The 26,264-nt window shown below is 37.5% G+C and overlaps 1 protein-coding gene across 5 annotated transcripts; it reads left to right on the forward strand.

Annotated features, from left to right (window-relative positions):
• The first annotated feature begins 21 nt into the window (after nt 1–21).
• On the forward strand, nt 22–26,264 carry LOC105357175 (uncharacterized). Of its 5 annotated transcripts, XM_078942680.1 has the most exons (9): nt 33–197; nt 1,206–1,526; nt 1,994–2,269; nt 4,183–4,491; nt 12,040–12,324; nt 17,909–18,043; nt 19,796–19,821; nt 20,172–20,255; nt 22,792–26,264. In XM_078942680.1, exons 1-9 carry the CDS (start codon nt 149–151, stop codon nt 22,840–22,842), a joined length of 1,536 nt encoding a protein of 511 aa, XP_078798806.1. In that variant the 5' UTR covers nt 33–148; the 3' UTR covers nt 22,843–26,264. The 5 variants fall into 5 exon arrangements, with proteins under 5 accessions (XP_023808690.1, XP_078798806.1, XP_020570448.1 ...); XM_023952922.2 differs by lacking the exons at nt 12,040–12,324; nt 17,909–18,043; nt 19,796–19,821; nt 20,172–20,255; nt 22,792–26,264 and adding exons at nt 5,077–5,370; nt 5,469–5,603; nt 5,708–8,296 and having other exon boundaries at nt 22–197; XM_020714789.3 differs by lacking the exons at nt 1,206–1,526; nt 1,994–2,269; nt 4,183–4,491 and adding an exon at nt 11,274–11,582 and having other exon boundaries at nt 41–197; nt 17,909–18,049.

A 26,264-nucleotide genomic window follows, 5' to 3' on the forward strand; every position in this document is an offset into this window, starting at 1 on the left:
ATATATTGTTTTATCCTTTCACTCTGACATCACTCACACATGTACTGACACTAAAAATATTGAGTGGGTGGAGCCAAGACTTTCTTTTCTATTTAGTCATCATCAAAGAGGAAATGAACATTTACAGTGAGAAACCAACAAACTAAGAATGACTCTACTGCTGGAAATAATCCTTATTTTCATGCTTCAGTCTGGAGGTAATATATATTTTTATGTTTTGCAAAATAGTTCTTACTTTGGCTTTAAAACTTTAAAGGGTCTGTTTTACAAAATACATGTTGTGTATAAGTGTATAAGATGGTTAAACAATACTTTTATTTTTGTTGGACAAATTCCTTAAGAAGAAAAGAACAACTTTGAGGTAATTTGTTTTGTAAACATAATCTTTTTGATAAAAACAAATAAAATTAATTTTTAAAATTTACTGTTGCTGCAAAAATTTATGTTTGAATTCTGACAGCTGTGAAGCTGTGAAGATGATGAAGAATGTGAACACAGTGAAGAAAAATTAAAAAGTTCAAATATTTACTAAAACTGAACAAACTTCCTTAAACTAAAATGACTTTTGCTATTTTAACTGCAAAAACTGCAAGAAATGGTAATAAAGGTGTAAAGAATCTATGTTTTGTTGAATAAAGAAATAACTGAGGAAGAGAATAAAAGGAAGACTTTCAAGAACGCAAATAATAACTCTACAGATTTCAGAAATGGATTGACTGACCTGATATTTTAGCACTAAACACATTTACTTTTAAGGATTTAAAGTTTCTCTTCATTTATGGTTTAATTTAAATAAAGGTTAGAAATTTCCCTTCTAAACTAAATTTCCCTTCGGGGATTAATAAAGTTGTTCTTGAAAAATAACCAAATGTTTGTAAATTTCTTTTTTACTGCCTAAAAGGTTGTAAATAATCTAAATGTTGGTTTGTTTGTAGCCGTTTCTTTCCATTTCTAAAAGTACAAACTAATAACTTGAAAAATGACCAAATATTTGAAATACCATCAATTACAGGAAAAAATAAATACATCATCTGAATTCCCAATTCTATTCAGAAAATGTCAGAGTTAAAGATGTGAATGAGGTCAATATTAGAGGAAAGTAAACATGTGTGCAGACTGTGGATTTCTACTCTGTATTTAGAAACCTGAAGTTTTTATCAATGATTCTGTTTGTGATTCTGATTGTAATTTTCTGTTTCTTCTAGTTTCTTCTGAAGGTTTCAGTGTCAAGATATTCTATAAAAGAGTTGGAGAGGACGTCGTTTTACCGTGTGATACTGATAGATACGCTGACCAATTCTATTATGGTTACTGGTTTTTCAACATAACTGGAAAAGATAATTTAGAAGAAATAAGCTGCAACGACAATGTTGTCCAGAGTTCAGCTAGAGCTTCCAGGCTGAGTGTGAGCAGTGACTGCTCTCTGCTCATCAGAAACATCACTGATGAAGATGCTAATCAATACGTCTGTCGACTTGAAGACAATGAACAAAATGACGTCTATGTGTTTCTTAATATTTTGAGCAGTGAGTATTTTAACTTTGATAATTCTGTAACTACATAAATATCAACATTCTGATCTGATCCACAAAAAGCTCAAATCCTGAAGAGACTCTGACATGTGAACTCATTGAATCATTTAGGTTGGAAAACGGTCAAACTGCTGACAAAGCATGTTTAGTGTGAGAGATGTGAGAGAGTCGACTGATGGGAGAAAATATCATTACATGTTTCATTCTTTATATAGTAAATAGGTTGAATTGATGAATCCATAAACAGTAAAGATCAATGTCTCTGATTATCACTGATTAATGATGTGAACAGAGAGTTTGAGAGTTTCCTGTTTAGTTTAACTTGATAAACTTCAGATCAGTTTGATTGATTTTAGTAAAAACTGTAAATGTGTCACACATTAAAAAATGTTAAATAGAAAATTAAATGAAGGACAAAAGTATAAACTGAAAACTATTTCCTATTGTTTGTTTTTCTTTAGTCTCTTCGTCTCCTTCAGATATTTATGGAAGAGTCGACCTAACATGCTCATTAAAGAGTTTTAATGGACCAAATGCCTGTAATGAAAACAGCTTCATCTGGATGGATGAGACAGGATCTCAACTGTCTGGTAAAAATCCTGAGTTTGAGGTTAAAAAACAGACAAACTGTGTTTCTGTTCTGACTGTGAAACATCAGAGTGGAAACAACAAAAGATTCACCTGCAAGTTTGTTAAAGATGATGAAGTGAAGATAGAAGCTGTCTACGTTCTAACAGGTAAGACATTTTAAAGGATTTTAGTTTATAATTGTGTTTTATCAAATCATATTTTAACCACATATTTGTTCACAGTTTAGAAACAAAAACACATTCTGTTCTTTTCAGTGATTCCTGTGAATCTTTGCTCTGTCAGGATTTTCAGATTCAAACAAAAACAAACTTTTACACAACATCACTGTGGATCATTTTAAAACACATTCAATGTCAATCAAAAAAATCTATTTTTAACTTTTCAATGTAAATTACAGTTTATATACATTTATACAGTTTCAGGTTATTAGAATGCTTAAGCATCAATAAAGCACACGAAAAGATTAATTACATCATAATGATGTAAAATAGACATAACTCTATTTTTCATATTAATATACCACATACAGATCAGTTATCTAAAATATATTAAGATTATTTTCATTAGAAAAATCATAAAATAACCACTATATTATAAAATAGAGATGACAATTTATGACTTTTTTGGGGCAAGTGAAGTAATATAATTAGAGATCAATCACTTTAACCATCTTCAATAATTGATTAAGCAGTTTTATTAATATAATTAGAAGGTAAAGCTGTGAAGTACAAAGGTCCATTTTCTGTCCAAGGTTGGTGTTCCATCTTCAGCTGCCTGATTGACAGCCATCCTTCTGGATTTAGCAGAGTTTCTATGTTCTCTGTGCTGTAAAAGTTGAGGACAAGTTGTCTGCAGGTCAGAACTCTGCTGAAAATCAAAGCCACTGTTGACTTTTAGAGAGAGCAAAGATCCCATGCGCCATATTTCTTAAAATGATTTTTGACTCTTTGATTTATTACTGCATTTGTTAGCTCAGACATCCTTGATCAAACACTGCTCAAATTCCTCTATGTTGTTAACAACCACAACCTTGGACCGCTTCGGTGGACAGAGTGGTTTAGGATAATTTAACCCAAATGTTCAGAATTTGAATTTCAGCATTCCATCTGGTCAGATGGTCATTTAGAAAAACAGCAGATCCATTCAGATTTCCTCTTTGGTTCATCAAAGCTCATCAGAGGAATCAAGCATATTTCTGCAATAAAATATACATGAATACATATAATCTATTAAATAGATTATAAAAGAACATAAAAAATATAATAGAAAATATAATAGAACCACTGTAATGCATATTGAAAAGCTCATCAAAAAAATCATGGACCTCCACAATAGAAAACTCCACATTTGTCACAATAAGTCATTTTTTTGTAGAAAATGATACAAAAGAAAGTTTGAAAAACACAGGCACAACCCGTCATCTGATAGAAGTTTGCAAAGCAGCTAAAGAACCATGAAGAAAACAGGAACAAGACATTTGCAAACAGGAAGCTTCTCTTTTATGACAAAACTGACAAGAAAAGTAGAAAAATAAATACTTCCCTAAATATGTGGATGAAGATTCTCATTGATTTAGGTGACATCTGAATTCTTCTCCACCCCTACGGCTTGTTTCTACCCCTAGATTTAACCCTCCAATATATTGGAGATATTTTTCAGGAGAATAACAGAATATATAAAAGGTTTTTGAGGTGATCAACAAGACTGGTGCAGCTTTTCATGACTGAGTGTTTTGTTTGAATGTAACAGGGTGTTTATTGTGCCATGGTCCTAAACTTTGATCAGCAAAAGAACAGCCCATTTCAGTACAATTGTTGTTTTAACTCAACTTTCTATTGTTTCCCATTATATTTATATATATATATATATATATATATATATATATATATATATATATATATATATATATATATATCTATGGTCTTACAATTATAATCAGGAGTGTATGTGTGTTTACAGGTGGATCTATCTCATTGTACTTCTTCAGTGATTTAATGTTTAGTGACTGTGGTGTTAAAGGTTCAACTTTTCTCTGAGTTTGTTCTTTTCTCTCCTGCAGACATCAGTGGACAAACTAAACATCTCTATCAAAGAGTTGGAGATGACGTCCTTTTACCTTGTAGAACTAAATCCTCCTCTTCCTCATGTTCTGATGTTACCTGGCTGTACCAGAAAGATCCAAATGCAGCATCAATAACAGAAGTAAACAATGGAAATGTTGTCCAGAGTTCAGCTAGAGCTTCCAGGCTGAGTGTGAGCAGTGACTGCTCTCTGCTCATCACAAACATCACTGATGAAGATGCTGGTCGATATCTCTGTCGGCTCAGGAACAAGAATGAGTTTGAGACGTATCTTAATACTTTGAGCAGTGAGTATTCTGACTTCAATCATTCTGTGATTACATGAATGTCAACATTCTGATCTGATCCAAAAAAAGCTCCAATCCTGAAGAGACTCTGACATTTGTAGTTTTTTTTAATCTAAATTCTATAATCTAAAGATTCTATAACAAATATAAAATGGATACTTCATTTACATTCAGAGTCAAAAATCAGTATTCATCTCAGATGAGGAGAGATTTATTTCACAAATCCAGAGCTTCTGTGCTTTTCTAACAGAGAAATATAGGAGTTAGACCAGACAGACCCGGAGAATCAGGACTAGAAAGACAAAGAAAGAGACGACAACAGAGCAGTTTCAGCTTCATGCAGAGAACATTTCTTTGGGTTCATTTAATATATTTTTTAAAATATTTCCATAATATTGTTTGTTAAATCAAGAATATTTCTGCTGTTTAAACAAATGAAAACATTTTCTCTGAACAGTTTCTAAAATAGTAAAATCTGTTTTTTCTTTGGAACATGGTGTGCAGGTAAATGTAGTCACTGTCAGGACAAAAGGTTTTCTTGTAAAAACGTCTAACAGAGAAACTTCTGTTTTTGTTTCCCTTCAGTTTCTAAAGATCCACCAGAAGTTCATCTAAGAGGAAATGGAAGTGTCACATTACAGTGTTCACTGAATAGACATGATAAAACAATTCCCTGTAACCAGAACAGCATCATCTGGATGGATGAGACAGGATCTCACCTGTCTGGTAAAGGTGTTGGGTTGGAGTTTAGAGGACAAACAAACTGTGATTCTGTTTTGACTGTGAAACATCAGAGTGGAAACAACAAAAGATTCACCTGCAAGTTTGTTGAAGATGAAGAAGTGAAGATAGAAGCTGTCTATGTTCTGGACTTTTCAGGTAAAACTGTTTATTATTTTTATCCACAAACACAAAGTTTTGAATGTATAATCCATACACATCTATTTAGTTGATGTTGGTAAATCTTTTGTCTGCAGATCTTTCTGGTCACAACATCATCATCGTTGGAGCCGTGATGAAGGTGGTGTTGATGTTTGTGGGTGTGGTTGCTGCTCTGGTCTACATGTACAGGAGGAGAACCAAAGAGAACGAGGACCAGAGAACTAGAACAAGTACTTTAACTCTTTTACTAACAAATGAAGTTGGTGACCTCAAACATTATTTGTACTTTTAGAAATAAAAATTCTGCTTGATCTTCTAAATTCTGCCTCCTCAGGGAGCAGAACTGTGGATGGTGATGAAGACGTCCTGTGAAGATGAGATGCAGAAAACTCTTCTCAGAAGAAAAAGTAAAAATGACAAAACATTTCTTGTTCACATTTTTGTTGTTTAAAAGAGTGCGGGTTTTTTTCTTCTCTATGACTTTTTTTTTATTTCATTTTAGATATTTCATCTACAGTAGCTTTATTTGTTAGGATCTGGCTTCACATGAAAAATTTCTTAGTATCCTGTTCAATAATAGCATAGACGCAGGAAATGGTATGTGTGTGTGTGTGTGTGTGTGTGCGTGTGTGTGTGTGTGTGTGTGTGTGTGTTTGTGCGTAGATGCTGGGTTCACTTGAATATTACTTTGTACTTACCCCTTAAGTACAATTAAACTGGACTGTAAAGTCAGCCCTATTTCTACTCTATTACATGGTACTTTCAGTAGTAAATGCTGGGTATGTTCACGTATTACATTCCCGTACAGTGTACATACACACTTTGTTTTCTGACCTTACCAATGAGACAATGCTAACTTGTTGGTAAGGGTAAAGTAATTGCATTGTAAAAACATGATCTAGTCTGATTACTTCTTGTAACATGAGGCAAATTTAAAGAGAAACAAGACAGCAGTGAAAACAACAATCTTTAATGTGATACATTTCTGCAGCATACAAAGTGTCATCACAACGAAATTTTGCAAGTTTGAAAAACACAGACACAACCCGTCATCTGATAGATGTTTGCAAAGCAGCTAAAGAACCATGAAGAAAACAGGAACAAGACATTTGCCAACAGGAAACTTTTATTTTATGACAAAACTCACAAGAAAGAAAAGTAGGAGCTAAAAAAAAGACTTCCCTAAATACGTGGATGAAGATTCTCATTGATTTAGGTGACATCTGAATTCTTCCCCAACCCTACGGCTTGTTCCTACCCCTAGATTTAGCCCTCCAAGCCTAGAGAGATGGAAAAATAGTGTCTTTAACGTTACTACCAGATGACGTCATGAATTTTCGCCAGTGCTGGAAAAAATACGTAACAAGATCGGTTTTCTATTTTTAAAATATCATGCAAAGACAAATTCATTGCTTATATATTGCAGCACAGCGAGATGCAGATTACCCTCCTGACGGAGGATATCCAGCCTTAAAAAAACAAGTTCAGACACCAGCAAAGCTTTAAATACTCCTACAATCTGAATGATAGGGAGGAGCCATAGAGGAGGAATTTGGATTTGGTTGTTGTCTTGAAGTTGAGTCTTTCTAAAACGTTTCACCACTTAGACTGTCTTGTCTTTTTTTTTTATTTTTGCAAACGTTTAGCTTCAAAATGTCTGACACCATTATAGAATTGGTGGAGCAAAGACATTTTCATGGAGGCCAGCTTGTTGCTTTTGTTTTATTAAACTGTGCCATCTTTCCATCCGGGCAAGGACTACGGTGGTGCAGCAACTTCAGTGGATTACAGTGAAAAGCTGTCCATCTTCTTCTTTTACTGGGATGCAGTTCCGGGCGATTTAGGCCAAAATCTGTAAATGGACTGTAAAAGCTTGGGCAAACGTGTCTGTTTGCACTTTCACAAAGACCTCATTCATGAGGAGCAGCACGCCAATGACACAGACTCTGACAATTACAAAAGTGAACCTGCTGTGTTTGATAGAAATTTAGCGCAGCTGTTCATTTCAGATACAGAAGATGAGGACTTTGATGGATTTTTGGATGCTGATTGATGACTGAAAAAATATAAAATAAATCACAACCAACTCAGTATTGCTCCCGCTGCCTTTTTTAAACACATACTAGCGTGCATGTTTTACCGGTATGTGTTAACCTGCCCACGCCTTAAAACCCGGTGAGCCTTTTGTATGTGTTAAACACAGACAAAGCCCCCATAACTGAAACTGCGCCGTGGAATCCAGTGCGCCCAATGGATATGAAAATACTGTACTGTGGCTCTTTGCCTAATTTCATCTATCTATCTATATACCAAGGCTATGTCCCCCCAAGGTGGGGTAGCCTAGACAGGGCACACAATTTTAACTCCCTCCTTCTCTTCCCCAAACCCTCCTCCTTCAGTGTGGGTGTGTGTGTGTGCGTGTGTGTTGGTGTGTGGGTGTGTGTGTGTGTGTGTGTGTGTAAGGAGAGGGGGAGTGTCGGAGAACCATAAATTAAAAATAAGGTGTCTCCCCCAAAAGTTTTGGAGCATTTCTCAACCCCCTCTGGAGGCTGAGGGTTCAGAACGGAAAAGTGAACCCCGAGGAAATCTCCCGTGTGTTTCTGACTACGGTCGGAAAAGAGATGTCATCGCGCAGGAAAGGTTCAACACTAGGATCAAACTGTTAGTACAGCATGTCTGCAAACACTTCATCATTCAAAACTCAGAGAGAGCCGAGCAGCCCTCCTTCTTTTCCTCTCCCGCGCATCCCCTCAGAAGCGCCCAAGGCAACGCCTCCTTCCGTCGCCGCCTTGCCTCCATGACAACCGCAATCACAAAAGTCCGAAAGAGGTCCGCGGAAGGCGGAAATAGTGCTACGTAGTCCTCAGAACGTCTACGTTTGATAGTTTCAGCATTGTATAGTGTAAATGCAAAAATCGGATACGGGTCACTTTTAAAAGATGATGTAAGCGGGTCGTCAAAAAAATCGGATATAGTCAGAAAATCGGATATGGGCATCAAGACCTGCAGTGTAAATGCGGCCTATGTCTTCAGTCCAATGCGTGAAACATTTAATTCAGTCACGCAAACTATTTGTGCAAAGGTGAGCTAACACCTGCGCTCAAGTGAGTGTTTATATTCTTGGATAATGGAATGTGAAAAGAAGGAGGGAGAGTGCCCAGCCATCCCCACACCAGAGAACAACCGCCCGTCAGGCAATCACATCCGCCACTCAGGCCAGGGCCAGCAGGACCGCCACAGAGGCCTCCAAAGCCAGAGAGCAGGGAGGCATGGGGGGACAGAGAGTGCAAGCTCCAACACAACCAGGAGAGCAGCCCCCCCACCGCCACCTCGGGAAGGCCCAACACGGGGCCCCGCCCCTGGAGAGCACCCCCATCCCCAGATGAACAGCCCACCCCCCAGTAGTGTTACGGTGGGGGTTGAGGGAGTACCCAGGTGCAGAGAGGAGGAGGCAGGAGGTTCTAGGAACACAGACTTTAATCCAAAACTAAAAAACACCACTGCAGCAGGCAGGCGAACTCGAAACTCAAAAACTCAAAAAACACAAGAACTGGGAAACATCAAACTGTGGACCAACACAGGAGGAAGCGAAAGAAGGGACTTGCATACCTACAGACAAGACGAGACACAGGTGAACCAGGACAGATGGGGACCAAAGGTAAAACTCAAAAGCATTATACAAAACAAAAACAGGAAACCTTTCAAAATAAAACAAGAACCAGAACTAAAAATAGAACCAAAAACAAACAAGAAACCCACACCATGACAAGCATTTCTGATCATCCCCCCACCCCGACACCAGATACAGGCCAGGCCCCCCCAAGAGACATGCTCCAGGCAGCCACCCACCCAGCCCAGGGTTGGTCCAGGAGAGAGTGGTGGGGGTCCACAGGGAGTGTTGTAAACATAGCCTGACCAGGTTCACCCATAAGTGGAATGTGGAGAAGGCCGGCGCTCGAGAGCAAGGACTATAATCCACACCCCCAGGACACCCCCCGGACATCCCCAGGCTCAGATGTGATGTGATCCCCGGCTCCTGGACTTGCCAGAGAAATCAGGGATCCCTCTCCTTGCATGGAGAGAGGGCCGCCGGGCCCAAGGAGCCAGCACCCAAGGGACATGGCCGCCGTTGCCAAGCTTTAAGTTGCACTAGATGTATATAGTTTATTTTAATCTTATAATGGTGGTCATTTAAAACCTCAAGCAAACATGTGTGATGTTATCCTTGTAAGACTTATTGTTAATTTTAGTATTTTTTTTTATAATAGTCCTATAAACTGTAAGAAATTACAAGCCTCTAGTTACATTTTTTATAATTTTTATTTTTTGTATATTTGAACAATAAGTAAGCCATGATAAGCAATTCTACATTTCTGGATTGTAATTAGGGGGTACAGAGGGGCGCTACTGGTGTGGCTCGCCCAGGACATCATTTGTGCCAAAAAATTAGTTATTTAAAGCAATCGGCTTCCTTCACCAGACTGGACCAGTTGGAGTAAAAGAGGACGGACTCGTTCATGGAATAACAGTTATTTCAGTTGCTGTTTTGATGAAACATCGAGTTTGTTACAAAAGATCAAAACCAGACAGTTTGTGAACAAAAGTAATAAAGTTCATAACAGAGCAGCTTAAGAAGCATGTAGTGAGTACAGGAAGTTAACAAACAGCATTTTCTCTGTTGTAACACTTGTGACAGGAAAAAGATAGACTTCCTTTTTATGATACTAAACTGATGAACTGTTGAGCTTTATCTTCAAAAATAAAGACATCAAATGTCGTCTATTGTTTCAGTTTTACCTTCATAAACTTAATTTTATATTTATTAATCTGTGATTCATCCTTTCACTCTGACATCACTCTCAAATGCACTGATACTAAAAATATTGAGTGGGTGGAGCCAAGACTTTCTTTTCTATTTAGTCATCATCAAAGAGGAAATTAACATTTACAGCGAGAAACCAACAAACTAAGAATGACTCTACTGGTGGAAATAATCCTTATTTTCATGCTTCAATCTGGAGGTAATTTGTATTTTTTAATGTTTTACAATGTATTTCTTACTCTATCTAAAAATGTTATTTACCACATATAGAGAGTCTATTTCTTAAGTTATATTTTTTTAAAGATTTGTTTGGTTAAAATTAGGTTATAAAAAGGATAAGGTTGTTGATATTATTAGTTTTTTTGTTGATAAAAAATATATTTTAAGATTCCTTAGGAAGAAAAAACGATTTTGATGTAATTTGTTTTGTCGAGAGGAAAGTAGTTTCATCTGTGCTGTATATCGTGTGTATGAAGCATATTTGACAATATAGCTGACTTTGATTAAAAAAACAAAATAATCCTTTTTTTAATGCTTCAGTCTGGAGGTAACACCGGTATATATTTTTTAATGTTTTGCAAAATATTTATTCTTATTTGTTATGTAAACAGAATTTTTTTCTGTCTGACCTCATATTTTAGCACTAAACACATTCACTTTTAAGGATTTAAAGTCTCTTTTCATTTATGGTTTAAATTAAATCAATGTTAAAAAAACAACCTAATGTCTGCAAATGTCTTTAGATTTTTAATATCTTAAAATGTTGTAAATAATCTAAATGTTGGTTTGTTTGTAGCTGTTTCTTTCCATTTCTAAAAGCACAAACTAATAATTTGAAAAGAGACCAAAGATTTGCAATACCATCAATTACAGGAAAATATGAGTATTTAATCTGAATTCACAATTCTATTCAGAAAATGTCAGAGTTAAAGATGTGAATGAGGTCAATATTAGAGGAATGTAAACATGTGTGCAGACTGTGGATTTCTACTCTGTATTTAGAAACCTGAAGTTTTTATCAATGATTCTGTTTGTGATTCTGATTGTAATTTTCTGTTTCTTCTTGTTTCTCCTGCAGGTTTCAGTGTTAAAGAGGAGAGACTCTATAAAAGAGTCGGAGATGATGTCGTTTTACTGTGTGATGTTTATAGATCCTCTGACTATGATGTCAAATGGTTGTTCTACAGACCTGGAAAAGCTAATTCAGAACAAATAAGCTGCAAAGAAAATGTTGACCAGAGTTCAGATGAAGATTCCAGGCTTAGTGTGAGCAGTGACTGCTCTCTGCTCATTACAAACATCACTGATGAAGATGCTGATCGATACACCTGTCGGCTTGGAGACAATCACCACAATGACGTCTATGTGTTTCTTAATATTTTGAGCAGTGAGTATTCTGACTTGAATAATTCTGTGTCAACATTCTGATCTGATCCAAAAAAAAGCTCAAATCCTGAAGAGACTCTGACATGTGAACTCATTGAATCATTTAGGTTGGAAAAAGGTCAAACTGCTGACAAAGCATGTTTAGTGTGAGAGATGTGAGAGAGTCGACTCATGGGAGAAAATATCATTACATGTTTCATTCTTTCTATAGTAAATAGGTTGAATTGATGAATCCATAAACAGTAAAGATCAATGTCTCTGATTATCACTGATTAATGAGGTGAACAGAGAGTTTGAGAGTTTCCTGTTTAGTTTAACTTGATAAACTTCAGATCAGTTTAATTGATTTTAATAAAAACTGTAAATGTGTCACACATTAAAAAAATGTTAAATAGAGAATTCAATGAAGGACAAAAGAATAGACTGAAAACTATTTTCTATTGTTTGTTTTTCTTTAGTCTCTTCGTCTCCTTCAGATGTTTATGGAAGAGTCGACCTAACATGCTCATTAAAGAGTTTTAATGGACCAAATGTCTGTAATGAAAACAGCATCATCTGGATGGATGACACAGGATCTCAACTGTCTGGTAAAAATCCTGAGTTTGAGGTTAAAAAACAAACAAACTGTGTTTCTGTTCTGACTGTGAAACATCAGAGTGGAAACAACAAAAGATTCACCTGCCAGTATGTTAAAGACGATGAAGAAGTGAAGATAGATGCTGTCTACGTTCTGGACTTTTCAGGTAAACTGTTTTTCAGTCTTGTTATTGATAAAAGAGACAATATATTTAAACCTTGTTTGATTTTATTATTACAAAGTTGTAACATGTATTGCAGGGGGGTATTCCAGGAAGCATGTTTAAACTAGCCTGATTTTAAGACTTAACTCTGGCTGAAATCCGCCTGAACTTGCATACTCGATCTATGTCGGTCCAAAAGACCGGATATGAGTTGGTGTAATTACGCTCAACTTGGCAACCCTGGGTTAATGCACGTGCACAGCAGGTACATAAATACATTATCAATGAATTTGCCGATTTCCGGAGTCACCAAACGTGTGGTGAAAAAAAGAGAGCGCTATACTTCAGTGAGACGGAGTCGGAGATTAATGACGGCTATGAAGATTATACGTCCATCAAAAAAGTAAAACCGCTGCATCCGCAAAAGAAAGAGTTTCTGCTTGTAGTAGAAGAACAGACAAAGTAAACGCACAAGTTTCTGATCTCATTTCCATTTTCCTTGTGACGCATTTATATATATGTATTTTAACACTTTTATTATTGTTTAGTTTTTTATTATTTCATTTAAAAATATTGCTTATTTATTTCTTGCCATGAAGAAAGTTGTATTGATGCTTTCTCAATCTTTGTCAAAATGATACTAATATTAACTCAAAAGGGGGGAGGGGGGCACTAAGCTTTTAGCTGGTGGGGCAAGTACAGCTTTTTGCACCCCCATAGCTCCCCCTTCATGGCCTGGACAACACAAAAATCCACAGCACCTGTACGGGTCAACCCCCTTGTGTGGGTGCTTGTGACTAAGGCTTTAGTCAGTCTATCAATGCAGGGTCTCTGTCTAACACCTTTTCCTCCTTTGGTGTTTTTCTCAGGTCTTTTTCTTAAGTCAAGCATTTCTGTGTCCAAAGACGTATCTGTACTTGCCTTTCCTCCACACTTGACTGTAATACTTCATCTAAAGTGTTTGTCAGGCGCGTTCTGAGGTTATTAACTTGATCTCCTCCTATCTTGAGTCATTACATCACAGCTTTAGATCTGAGTCCATAAGTATCTTTAGTGATACAACTCAACACTATGAATTCACTGCTATCATGAAATTCTATTCCATGATCCAAAATTAAATCATATTTATATCACTCAATTCATGTTGTATATAGAATGAAATTCACATTCATTCATTTCATTCCATGGTGCTTTGGGTTACTGTCTTTCTGTCAATGACTTATTCTTTTAACTTTAACTGAGTACAATAAGCTCATATTTGTTTGTCTTAGCCAGATCAGTTGCAAAATGGTTTTTAGACTCTAAATTTTGTTAAAATTATGTTTTAGCTAATTAGATTTGTGTTGTTCTTTATACAGGTGTGTCCAGCCAATCAGAACATGCCAGAGAAGGGTATGTTGGAAAACATGCAGGAATGCGGCCCTCAGTGCCCACTAACTTTTGTTGCACACTATAAATGAGCAGCAGTCATTCTTACTCGACAGCGCCCGTTCCGCCTGCTGGCCATTTACATCACTACATGATTTGTAATGAACCCACTAACACTTGAACATGTTTAAAATTTAACAATTATAAAATAAATGTGAAATAATCAACAAGGTGGTGGCTTATTTTCATTGTCCTTACGCTCTCCCCTCAAAATTTCAATGGCTTCTCAACATTATAAGTAACATTTTTCCTGATGTAATCAGTCCACACAGTGGCATACTTTACAATAAAGCAGTCCTTTCATAAGAGTCAGAGGTCACATTAGGCCAGACGCAATACTTATATCCAGTAGTCCAGAGGTGGGCACTGAGGGCCGCATTCCTGCATGTTTTCCAACATACCCTTCTCTGGCATGTTTTGATTGGCTGGACACACCTGAACCAGGTAATCAGCTATGAGTAGGGCAAGACTATCTGGAAATCATGCAGACACACCGGCCCTCGAGGCCTGAAATTGCCCACCCCTGCATTAGTCCGTATGGGAGGTATCTCTCCTTAATGCCACATGGTCGCAGCAGTAGTTGATGTGACCATCAACTGTCCACTGCAATATCTGTTTAACAAACAGGAATCTGCATCTGCTCTGAGTAAGGCACTTTAACCTTAAAGAAATATGCATTATACTTTTTGTACTTCAGTAGCTCTAATTTGTGTCTCATTATGTGTTGAAAGAGCACCAATGTCAAAACTTATACTCAATCATGTTTTGGTAAACTATTTAACTCAACGTTTTTCATATCAAAACTCTTTTTATAACTTTTACTTAAGAAAGAACAACCAAAAAAAATCACATTCACTAGGCTTGGAAAAATGTATGCTGTCCCAATTGGTGATATGTAAACACCATTTTGGGGTTTCTTTTATGAAAAAGATACTTTTTCACTCTCTGTGGTGTCTCAGGATCCTCATTGTCGATGGAAGAAGAGGGTGACGACTCTTTCTCTGTGTCAGGTGTTTGCTTAATCTCTGCTGGAGCATCTGTTGCCAGTTCCAGTTCATCCTCTTCCTTCTGCTCTTTCTGTGACTTCTCTCTGCTGTCTGGTTCAGAGTCTGCTTCTGTCCCTCGCCGGTACTCACCCTGATCAGCCCATCTCGGTTTTAGTCCAACAATTGATGACCACTGTTTCTCATCATCAGACACAGATTCCACTTGTTTTTGTTTCCGGAGACTAATTTTGCTCTTCTGTTCAGATTTAGTTGGCTCAGGTTCACTAGTTAGTGGGAGAAAGTCACATGGCAGCAGAAGATTCTGGTGGATGACTTCAACATGGCCCTTCCCAGTCTCTGGCTTCACTTCATGAACTGGGTGTTTGAGGGTGTTTTCTCTGTGTTACAATATACACCTTGTCTTCCCAATATGGCCTCAGTTTACCCGGTCCTCCCTTCTCAGTGAGGTTTCAGACTAGTACCCCACAGCCAGGATTCAACTCTGCACCACATACTTCTTTATCGTAGAGCACTTTTCCTCTGACTCCTCCTTTGATGGCTGTTTTAGAAGCTAGTTGGTATGCTTTAGTCATTCTTGTTTTCCATTTTTCTGGAACTAAAAGTTCTAACTGGGGAAGATTCTCTGATGGCAGCCTGAACTTAACTTCAACCCAGCCATTAAACGGAATTTTGGTCTTATTCACTGCTCTCCCCTCCAATGTATTTGCTCCAATAATTTCGGTGAGACTTCTTAGTACTGTATATTTCACTTATGAGACACACTTGTGATCCTGTGTCCCACAAAGCTTTTGTTTCAACTTCATCCAAGAAGCAGGAGATTCGATGTTTCTTCCCAATAAGGTCGACTAGTTTTATCTTTTGCATTTGGTAGAGAAGGTTGACATGAAGTTCTTCTTGTTTAGCTTAATTTGTCGCTTTGCCTAACTTCATTTCTAAGTGCTGGATCCTGTCCATGATCAACTGGTGGCAATCCTGAGGGACTTTGCTGTTGTCACTCTTTTCTGCAGGTAACTTTAAGATTGGAGTGACAGTTCTGACAGACATTTTTATTTCTCCGGGAGGATCGGCGGAGATCTTTTTGTTTCTACAGCCCCTGGATCTGTGACCATTTTGTCCACATTTAAAACAGTGATCACACTCCCCTCCTCTATTGAGATCTTGGCAGGTTTTGCAACCACGTTTTATTGTCATTCTTTGTTGGAAAAGAGTTCTGTGTGGTTCATTGATACAAGTTTTAAGTTATTCAATTTCTTTTCTTAATTCCTTGATTACAGAAATCAGTCCACTTTCTGTCTGAGACACTGCAGGTTGATATACTTTAGGTTTAGTGGAGGTAGCAAAGTGTCGCTCTTGTCCTCCCTTTGCACTCATTAAAGCGTTTTTAAATGGTTGTGCTTCTGCTCTCAGCTCTCTTACTTTAGTCTCTTTACTGTTTCTTTTGAATTTCTGTTGTCTTTCCACTCAATACTGGCAGCTTCATTCGTTTTTGCCATTAAAACATCATCAGTTATTTTGGTGTCATCTAAACAACTTTTGAGCTGATACTTAACATTATCGCTGATCAGTCCAGTCCACACAGCTTAGAGAAATTTCCTCTGAACAAGATCTAAACTGTAATGCTCATCTGCACCAGGTTCTCTGGAGGAAGCAAGCAGTTGCTCCTTTAGCTCTATTGCTCTAAAGATAAAAATTCTGTGGCAACTCATTGCTATCCTGTGTGATGTTTTATCAAGCGATGGTACAGATCGACAGAGCTGTCCTCTTTGTATGACCTTTTAGAATAGTCCGCAGTTGTCGTACAGTTAGATCTGTTTTGATTTCTAACATGTCTCTAAGACTTAAGCCTGGGCTGACATCTCGGACCACAGTTTCGATGATCTCAGCCTCACTGTGGTTTTTTTTAAGTCCCATTTCTATCTGATGGATCAGATTAGAGTGTGACAGTTTATCTTTCTGAACTCTTTCTCCGATTTGTCCATGAATTTTGAATTCTCGCCTGATGAGTTCAGTTGGATGAGCAACAAAGGCGGTTGGAGGTTGAGGCAGAGAGGAACCAGCATTTTTAACCCTTGTGCTGTCTTAGATGACCCCACCCTTGCATTGACGTGTTCTCCCTACCATGACAAAGGTGAATAAAGTTGGAAAGATTTCATGTAATCCATGGACACCAGTGAAGATCACAAATCATTGAAGAAAAAAGGTTCAGAGCACTGTCTAGTGGGTCTAGATGACCCAACTCCCAATGTTAAAGTGCCTAGGATAGCACAAGGGTTAAATACGTTTTGTGTCAATTTGTTTATCTCCTCTTCGATATTTCTTGAAGAAGTATGAAAACTTAAATGAAGTGCAGCATACTGCAGGGCAGCTGTATCTTCAAAAGTGTTTTCCTCCAATGCCTGTGCATCATTATTGTCATTTTCTGTCATTTCTTTTGCACTGTTAATTAGACGTTTCAAAAACTCCTGTGCAACTTCTTCCTCTTCCTCAATAGCTGTCTCAGCTGCTTTACTTTTCAGGCGGATTTGCACGTGCCTTTTAGCCTCTTTGGTCGTTGTGATTTTGGCTTGAGCACATACCTCTTGCAGTTCTTCCACTCTTAACTGCAGCAGCACCTCTTCTAGCTGGTCCTGTTGCTCTTCCAGCTCCATGCTGCTCTGATGGCTCTGCCGACTTTCACCCTCTTTCCTGAAGCGCCACGAGGCCACCAAATTTTGTTGGCCACTCTAAATGAACAGCAGACCACTGAACATTTCGTGCATTATATTCACGGGTTCTTCAAAGTTCAGCAGCGTATGCAAACACATACACGTGGATTCTTTCTAGAAAAACGAACACTCAGCGCTCTTCAGAACTCTCTGCGTTTTCTCTCATTCATGCTGCCCTGCGAGCTCCAGCGTGACGTTATTCTTACTCGATGGCGCTCGTTCCCCCTGCTGGCCATTTACAGTACTACATGGTTTGTAATGAACCCACTAACACTTGAAACACTTGTTTAAAATTAAACAGTTATAAAATAAATGTGAAATGGTCAACAAGGTGTTGGCTTATTTTCACTGTCCTTAACTTTTATTAAACAAATTAATTTCCTATAGTGGTCCGTTGAAGTCAGTTTTATAAATGATTAAGTTCAAATATTATTCTTTTGATCATAGAATCTCCCCAGAGCAACACAGTCATCATCATTGGAGCTGTGGTCGGTGTGGTGTTGGTGCTGCTGGTCGTCTTCGCCATTCTTCTCTTCAGAAGCAGGAGAGCCAAAGTCACAGAGGATCAGAGAAGAGGAACAAGTACAGGTTTTTTTTCATCTTCTTCTTTTTACCAGCAATGAATGTGTTGAGGTTCTGATGAAGAAAGCAGAACACTCACAATAGTTGACAAAGATTTGTTCGCAACGTTTAACACAGGATGTGAACCTCCTCTTTCTTCTTGGTTTGCTGATTTACCATCAATGACGACGTGAAGTGTCATTTTGTTTATTATTTCTTTTTTCAATGTGATCTAATTTTCGATTTTGTGGCTTGTATGTACCCTTTAAATTCCCTTCTGCTTGTGGTCCTTTCTCTGTGCCACTGGTTCCTTCCATCAAGATCTTTTCTTTCTGGACCTTTGACTGTATTAGCATTCCAAACAGGAAGTACTCGCTGGCTTTTTGCATGTTCTCACTAATCCTTTTTTTTTTCTAAATACGTTTTTCTTAATTGCAATTTTTCAAGTTATAACCTGCTCAATCTGACGCCTCAATAAACGTTTGACAGATTCTCCACAGAGCACTTTTAAGTGGTAGGGGTGTAGACTTCCTTCAATCTCTGTCATGATTGGTGAGAGTGGTTGCCAAAGAAATGTTGACTCAGACCCACTTGGACTAATCAATTAATCAATGCTTACTGACATCATCTGGGTCCAACACGTTGGTGTCCATATCACAAAGAATTGTGACTGATGTGACTTTATTTCGTTGGAGCTGAAAGTCACACTGACTCAGTTCCCATATACAGTCAATGTTGTTGTAACAATATTAATATTTATAATATTATTTTTAATATTATCATTATTTATGTATTTATTTTATTTTTTATCTTCTTTCTCTTTCGGCTTTTCCCATCAGGGGTCTCCACAGCGAATTATCCTTTTCCACCTCACTCTATCATGGACATCTTCTACCCTAACATTAGCCAAACTTCATGTCCTCTGTTAGCCAAACTTCATGTCCTCTGTTAAGGCATCCATATATCTCCTCTTTGGCCGTCCTCTTGCCCTCCTGCCAGGCAGCTCCATCTCCAACATCCTTCTACCAATATATCCACTATCCCTCCTCTGAACATGTCCAAACCATCTCAGTCTGGCTTCTCTGACTTTGTCGCTAACACAGGCAACATGGGCCGTCCCTCTGATGTACTCGTTCCTTATCCTGTCTAACCTGGTCACTCCTAAGGAGAACCTCAACATCTTCATCTCCGCTACCTCCATCTCAGCCTCTTGTCTCTGTCTCACTGCTACCGTCTCTAACCCATAGAGCAGAGCTGGTCTCACCACTGTCTTGTACACCATTCCTTTGAGTCTTGCTGAACCTCTTCTGTCACACAACACCCCTGGCACTTTCCTCCACCCGCTCCAACCTGCCTGCACTCGCCTCTTCACCTCTTTTCCACACTCCCCATCACACTGAACTGTTGACCCCAAGTACTTAAACTCCTGCACCTTCTTCACCACAGCCCCCTGTAACCTAACGCTTCTACCTTGATCCCTCTCGTTCAGACACATGTATTCTGTCTTACAACAACTGACCTTCATGCCTCTTCTTTCCAGAGCAAACCTCCACCTGTCTAGCTCTTCCTCCACCTGCTTTCTACTTTATTTTCTCTCTAATTCTAATTTTCTCTAATTTATTTTATTTTTTATATTTGGCGTAAATCTTTAATGGCTTGTGTTTTTTAAAGTTAGAAATAAAAACAAACTAGTGTTGACAACATAGCATCAAAAACAGGAAATCATTTTCTAAGGTCAACTGGTTCCTAAAATCGACCTTCTTTTCATTTCAGACTTTCAAAAGCCAACAGGTCAATATGTGAGTATCTTCAGAAAAAATGTATGTCTATAAAAAAAATAAATAAATGTATTTCTCTAAAAAATGTGTGTGGTTCTCAAAGTATACCTTAAATAAAATACTTAATGATTTAATGTATTTTGCAACCATGCCTGTTATGCCAGACTGACATTGCTGAATCAACTTCATTTTAAAAAAAGATTCTTAGCATCTGACTCTCAATATAAAAGACTGACATTTTTTACTCAAGTTATTTGGAGAATTAAAATATCATCTGCATATTCCTCACTAATCATGCATTTGTGAAGCTACAGAATTTCACTGATGTCTTCTTTTTAAAATTAAGTTTTATCCTCTGTGTTTGTGTTCAGACTGAGCCGCAGAGTGAGCAGGAGAGTGAACTGACGTATGCTGCTGTTAACCATTCCAAACCAAAGGCTTCCTCAAAGATTACAGTAAGTCACTCTGTCTGCTGTGGTCCTGATGTTGTTAGAACTGCTGGGTTGATTCACATGAACCTAAACACATATAATCTGATGAAACTATAGATCTTGGGTCAGTTCCTAACATAGTAGTGGGTACTTAGAACAAAAAGTTATTGTTTAACTGGTAAATTCTAAATGGAAGATTGTAAATAGTCCAATACATATAATTTTTTAAAGTGAAGTTAACATATATTATACATAATCTTTATATACAGATTGATCTATATACAGATTTGATATCTGGGAAAATTAGAATATTGTATATATTTTATGATGTTGGAAACCTTTTGACTCTGTTTCTCATCAATTTTTTCTAAAAAAAAAATACACAAATATTTCCTCAGCCTCCAAATACCGTCACAAAGAGAGTTGGAGTCAGAGCCACCAAACACAGACCAATGCCAGACATGAGCTACAAAATGTACTTTATTTGAGTCAAACTACCCCTGAGTGTGAAGAGTTTCTGAGAGACACACAGAATCCATGTTTCTTGGAGTCCAGTGTTAAGTTTCTGCTATCAGGGACAGTTTGGGAGCCATGTCATCTACTGGTGTTGGTCTGTGTTTTTTAAGTCTACAGTCAACCCAAACACCAGGGAATATTAAAGCATGTATGCTGACCTCTGTTGACAAAGTGTGGAGACGTGGGTTTGATTTTCCAGCAGGACTTGGTACGTCACCAAAAAGGGACCAAAAGTTACTTCAATGAAAATGGTGTTATTGGGGTAAATTTTCTAGTAACTGTCCCAGTCAGGGTCTGATTGAAAAACTGAGTTCTCAAGAGAAGGAAGAAAAACACCAGATCCTATAGTGCAGATGAGCTGAGAGCAGCTCTCAACATAATCTGGGTTTTCTAGAATCCTCCACAGTACCACAGGCTGATGACCTCCACGCCAAAATGCATTGATGCAGTAATTCATGCAAAAAGAAGAATCAGCTAAGAACTGAGTGATCAACAATGAACAGAATTTATGAAAACCTGATATTTGTGCCAAAACAATCCTTAATGGTTTGATGTTCACATTTTCTGAGACACTAAATTTTGTTGTTTTTTTATTTTTATTGTTATTAAAATTTACTGGTTCTTAAAATGAAAGATCCAAATGAGTTTATGTTAACATATTCATATGTTTTACTCTCAGTTGTAATAATCAGTCATAAGTGATGAGTAAAGCGTTGTGACGTCTGCCAATGAGTGGCTCTGTTGTTGATCACGTGACCTGTAAGAGGAAGCAGTTTAGAAATAAAAGGTGTGTGAAAAGATGGAGTTCAACTAACGTGGAAAAGTCTCTTTATTTTCTCCCGTTCTTGAGTCGGATACCGGGTACACACGCCAGGACCAAAGCGTGAAAACAACTCTGCTAACAGTTTAAAACTGCAGTGTAGATGTAAAAATAAAAAGGATTATTCAGACACTATGGGGAATTGAAGGGAGCTGATGAAGAAAGATCTGCCATGACGTCAATTGTTAAGTAAAAAAAATGTAAAAAAAAAAACATAAGAAATTCTTTCTTTTTTTAAAAGACTGAGTTTAGTGTTCCAATGAAAAATTTCTAAAAACAGATTTAAGAAATGATTTAAACATTTTTGTTGTGACTCAAATCCAAACAAAGTGTTGATTATTTCAGTATCTTTTCAACTGTATATCATGGAGATTTTGATTCATTCTTGTTTTAATGATCTGTTTATGTTCTTGTTCTCACCTATGGCCATAATCTGTGGTTTATGAATGATCAAAATCATGGTTATAAGGAGAATAAATTACCTTTTATATGCAGCATTAAGGTCTCTCTTTATGATAGGCTGCAAATGTCAGTTGTCTGGAAGGAACTCACTATTTGTATTTCTCTTTCAAATAGTGGGCGGGGCCATTTGAAGGTGGTTTTGGACATCTGGCTAAACTGGAAGCTTCCTGATGAGGAATTATGTTTAAAATAGAGCCTATAGTAGATGCACTAGAAATTATTCCAAGCTAGTCTGGAACGGCCTCAGTTACCCCATAATGGAAACAAGTTTCATGTTTTTATTAGAATCAGAATCAGAATTTCCTTATTTATCCCACACGTGGGAAATTTGTTCGTTACTGTCGCAAATAACAGCATTGTAAACATAAGAGAATAAGAATAATAATGTTGAAAAAAAATATTAAAAAATGTAACATAAATGTAAACAATAAGGTGGTAAAATTAAATAAGCTATTTAAAGATAGTTCAAGTAAAAATGAAAAAAAAAGAAAAAATGTGCAAAGGTTTATCTGTTGCATTGTAGTTATTGTACAGGGTTATTGTATTGGGTAGGAAGGATTTCCAGTATCTGGCAGTTTTGGAGGAGAGCTGTCTGAGCCTTCTAGAGAAGGAGCTCCGCTGTTTATCCAGAACAGGCTGGAGAGGATGTTAGTTAATATTTATGGAATAACATTTAAATGTATAAATGTAATGTATACAATTTTAGTGAAGGCATTAAGGTTATATATGGAGAATGACAATGTTTTTTTGTGTGTGTTTCAGATAAAAGAGGAAGAAAGTGAGGTGACCTATTCTTCCATTCAAATAAAGTGAGAAGAAGCAGACAGTGATGTCTCCACAGCTGCATCCGTTCAGCAGTTACTTCTGTCCAGATGAAGATGAGGAAGAAGATGGGGATGAGGATGAAGATAAGGACGGCACATTGATGTACAGTTTTCAGTTAAGATGTTTAAAACAAGACACTGATTCAGAAGCTTCACATTTAAAATGAGACATGTTTTAATAGTTTATCATACAAGTTTCCATTTTTATTTTATTTATTTTTTTGGCTGCATTTTGTTCCTTGTCAATTGTTGTTTAAGATTTCTTATGAAAGCATTCCAAAGTGAGTTTCTAAATACAATGAATTATTTCAGAATTTGTTTAAAAATAGCTTAATGGTTTTTTTTATATAAATAAATAATTAAGATAGATTAATGTTAAATTGTAACAATAAAACCTAAACATTATGAAATCTTCATTTAATCTTTTCTCTCTTTTATTTTGTAAACATGTCCACTTTGGCAAGAACTGTTTGCCTTAAAGAAAATTTCCATGATGGACATTTGGACACTTTAGTGACCACCCTGCACCCAGCAGGAGATTCTCTGCTGCAGTGGTAGAGTTCTCACCACTGCAGTCAATGTTATGTCACGCCACCCCAGAACACGTCAACGCCACGTCACATCAAACCAAACGGCTTCCTGCTCCTGAGGGGGAAAACTGGAGCCACAGCTCTTCATGTCTCCTGTCCCTAACTATTAGTTACTGTAATTTCATCAGAAATGTCTCTAAATTGTAATAGATTACAAGATCCATGCATACTTGAACTACAAAACTATGACTCTGTGGTAGCTTCAGCCATCCTTTATGCAGTAGTCTGCTGGAGCAGCGGAAGCTCGGAGAGAGACAGGAAGAGAATGAACAAGCTCGACCGGTCGATCGCGATCGACTTAATGAGCACCCCTGGTCTAGTGGGTCTAGATGACCCAACTCCCAATGTTAAAGTGCCTAGGATAGCACAAGGGTTAAAACTGTGTTCTTGTGTTTATCTGTGATCATGTTACAAGAAAAGAAGAAAAAAAAAGTGACTCTAAGAGGTTGTTTTTTTTTGTACTGAGACTACAAAAATAGCCCAAATCTTCATCACTGTATGAATGTATAACTGATGATTGTATTGCTTTTGTGTATTTCTATTTCTATTTGATTGCTTGAAATAAACCATTTCAAATCAAAATCAAATCAATGGATGCAAGAACTATGAAAATGTAACTCGGCCTATTGAGATGTTTTTGATTGAAATAGTTTTGGATTTCAGTCTGTTTTTTATAAGTTCGCAACAAGGTTAAGAGTTCCAGGGACTGTGAATACGCTAATGTGGCTAACATGTAGCATGTTACTAACAAGTTATGTATCGTGAACATAGTTAATAAAGTCTGACTAATGGACTTTTCCCTCACTCTTGTTTTGGTTAATGCGCTTCAAAGTTTAGTGCACCTTATATATGATGTTTGAAAACAAACGATTCAATGACAGTGCGCCTTAGAATCTGTAAGTCCTGTAATGTACTTGAATTAACACACGCCGATCCCATCTATGTCCTGCAATTTCACACAATGTATGAAAATGCCTTTTTTCAAATAAAACCACAGATGTGTCACACACTGAACAGGTTTCACCTGTATTCAGGTACACACACAACATGGAAATAAAACAGGGCTTCTCCTCGGGTGTATAACGTAAAGTGAACAAAAGGCAGTGATCCAAGGTTATTATAGTTAACGAAAACGAACGAAAAAACTAAAACTACAACTGAAAAAACATTTTCGTTAACTGAAATAAAAATAAAAACGAGATTTTTTAAAAAAACGAAAACTAACTAAAACTGTTTGTTGTGTGTATAAAACTAACTGAAACTAACTAATATTAACCCCAAAAAATACTTTGTTTTCGTCTTTGTTAATACATAAGTCTTTTGGGTTGAAATAAAGTCTATTTACTTCACCCTGCTAGTTTTACTGTGTATCTGAACTAGAGGGCTGCATTGGCATTGGGTCCCGCCGGGTCCCGCGGGACCCAACCCAAATCTCGCGGGATTGGGCGGTTTGAATTGTGCTGCGGGCGGGAGCGGGCGGCAGAAAAAAACCCTGCGGGATCAGTGCTGCCATGAATATCTCATGAATATATAATAGCGGACTACGTTAGGCTGTGCAGCTGTTGGATTCTTATGTACTGAAGCTCCGTGAAGGCACCAGGTAGAGACGCACAATGGCCTCTGTCATCTAACCTGTTGTTGGGGGTGTGCAACGCCCCGCCCCGCCTCTTACTAAGAGTGCGATTCAGGCCATCTGTCTGCGCACGCACACACGCACACTTTTAACCGAATGGGATTTGTGAAAATATATTGTATAATTAAGTTGCAAATTACACAAAAGAGGAATGCATGAAAAGATGAGGCTGGAGGAGGGACATGAATCTCTTTAATAATATCAATACAAATACGTGTTATTTTCCTGCGGGACGGAACACAATACAAAATCAATGCATCTCTATTACTGTGCGGGACTAAATTCTATGAGTTTTGCGGGTGCGGGCGGTAGTGGACATACATATTGCGGGTGTGGGCGGGAGTGTAACGCATACCTTGCGGGAGCGGGCGGGATTGGTCAGAAATTCAGCGGGCGCGGGCGGGATAAAGAAAATAGTCCCGCGCAGGGCTTTAATCTGAACCTTACGGTGTGGGTACCGGATGTTCTCGGGTTGCCGTATGTTCTCGGGGTCCTTCGGGGTCCTTCGACCAATGATGACGTCACACTATTTGATTGGCTGTAAGTTGCCACGACCAATGAGTTAACGTCGCTAAGTTTTTTTTTTTAAATTTATTGACAATTGCGGTATCATACATTAACAATGACATTAACGTTAACAACGAACAATAACAATGTAATCAATATTGCCTCGAAGATCAGTCACCATTGCCAAACATAACATATTAACAAAGAAAATAAAGAATAGAGGGGAAAAAAAGAAACAATGAACATAACACACAAATAAATAAAAATATGAGTAAAATAAAATAAAGGAACATAGAAAAAATCTAAATAGTCTAATACTAGTTAAGTTAGGGGTACTCGTGAAGTTTGTATTTCTGAACAAAACTAAGCAATTTCAAGCCATTCTTCTTTTTCATATAATGCAGTGATTGAAAGTAAAAACAGAGCTCTTTATTAAATGTTATAAAAAGTGGTTTGGTCTTCAAAACTTGACCTCACCAAGATGGCGGTGCTGTCCTCGTAATGTCTCCTCTAGTAATGCTGTACATTTATTTTGGTCATGTCCCTTTTCCACCACTCTCTGGTCTAAAGTTTGTCATTTCATTTCTGCCCACATTGACCCTGACTTCCGCCTGTACTTAGAAAATATTATGTTTGGCATCACCCACTGTCCATCTCATAAAAAAGAACAGTTGTACCTCA

The sequence above is a fragment of the Oryzias latipes genome, chromosome 24 (genome assembly GCF_053564925.1).
Source record: "Oryzias latipes strain Hd-rR chromosome 24, Olatipes_Hd-rR_3.1".
NCBI lineage: Eukaryota > Metazoa > Chordata > Actinopteri > Beloniformes > Adrianichthyidae > Oryzias > Oryzias latipes.